The 1,506-nt window shown below is 33.5% G+C and overlaps 1 protein-coding gene across 1 annotated transcript in view; it reads right to left on the reverse strand.

Moving 5' to 3' along the window:
* Positions 1–509: 509 nt before the first annotated feature.
* The window catches only part of LOC142235925 (uncharacterized), a 2,408-nt gene continuing 1,411 nt past the window's right edge, over positions 510–1,506 (reverse strand). Inside the window, exon 2 of the mRNA XM_075307174.1 lies at positions 510–1,422. Coding sequence (XP_075163289.1) covers positions 1,006–1,422 — 417 coding nt within the window. The 3' untranslated portion in view covers positions 510–1,005. The remainder of the gene's footprint in view (positions 1,423–1,506) is intronic.

The following is a 1,506-nucleotide window of genomic DNA, read 5'->3' on the forward strand; positions in this document are numbered from 1 at the left end:
GGTCTAGATTCTAGAACTACAATTAAATGTGCTGAAAACTGTATGTATCCTTCCATCTTTGGTATAGCTCCCATTACACCGAACTCCCGATTTAATTCCTAGGGTTTCTAGAAATTGTAGTTTTTATCCGATTTGCCACAAATTGAAAATATCTTGGCATTTTAGACCCTTAACAAAGTGTATATGATTTAGTTTTATCGGTCCATTTGGTAAGGCCTCCATATAGACCGATTTCACTTATTGAGGGTATAGAATGCGCACTGATCATGAATATTGCTTGAAACTGAATGCAAAATTTTCATTTAAATAATTGGGATGAAAATTTAAAGATTTTAGATTTCAAATCAAGGCATTATTTCATCATTGTCTGGCACACTTACAAGAGATGTTTATGATTCCTCTAAAACTCAAACAAAAAATGGTTCTTATAAATTCAGAATCTGATCTAGTCTTCATAGGTGCATAAAATCTCTTAAAAATAAGCTGAATCATAAATAAAAAAATTAAAGTTTTCAGTATAAAAGTTTTGTTTTTCTTTATTGTCAAGAAATGAAACAAACATTGCAACTCATTAGTATTGTTTCGCTTTTAATTTAGCTTAAAAATAATTAACATAAATTAAAAAAAAAGATTTTTTTATTGTTCAATTAAGGCTCATTTTATATACTCTCCCTCTCTTTGATCTTTATTTCTCTTTCTGCTCTGGGTGTAGCCGTTATTTTCTCAGACTCAATGACTTATTTTAAATTTTCTCCATAATATACTCTCCTCTATGCAATGAACTTGAAATTAGTTGCAAATTAATAAACAAAAATTTGAATTTCAAATTGTTATAATAAAATAACAGAAAATAGGTCATGACAATAGTTTTGTTTTTCCGAAACTAAATTACTGTTCAAAACGCAAAAATATTCATTAAACAAAAATATAATAGCATACACATAAGAAAAGTCCTCTAAGAATTAAAAGCAAAATCATATATAATCCCATATTTCATTATCCTTTTCAGTGATGATAGAGGGAATGACCATAACTAGCAACTCCATGATGCAGACCATAACCATAAGCGGGTGCAGCTACAACAGCAGGGGCAGCATAGGTTTTATAGATGGGGGCCGCTACAACGGCGGGAGCAGCATGTACTACTGGAATAGCTTTTGTCGATACCTTATAGGTGTTAGCATAAGAGGTAGCCACTGGTGCGGCATATGCTTTGTAAACAGGAGCAGCTACTGCATAGGATTTAATGATTGGAGCAGCAGCTACCACGGGAGCAGCATGAACAACGGGTGCAGCATATGATTTAATAACTGGTGCTGCAACCCCGTGATAGGATGCCGTGTAGGCGGGAGCTGTTAAAGCCACGCCATGACCAAGATAACCAGCAGAGGCAACAGCGAAAAGGGTAGAGACGAGAGCAATCTAAAAAAAAAAATAAAAATATAGTTTTTTTTTTAATGTTATCCATCATAACCATCAGACAGGGAAAATGGGTAAAAATGAAAT

This window comes from Haematobia irritans, chromosome 4, assembly GCF_050003625.1.
Source record: "Haematobia irritans isolate KBUSLIRL chromosome 4, ASM5000362v1, whole genome shotgun sequence".
NCBI lineage: Eukaryota > Metazoa > Arthropoda > Insecta > Diptera > Muscidae > Haematobia > Haematobia irritans.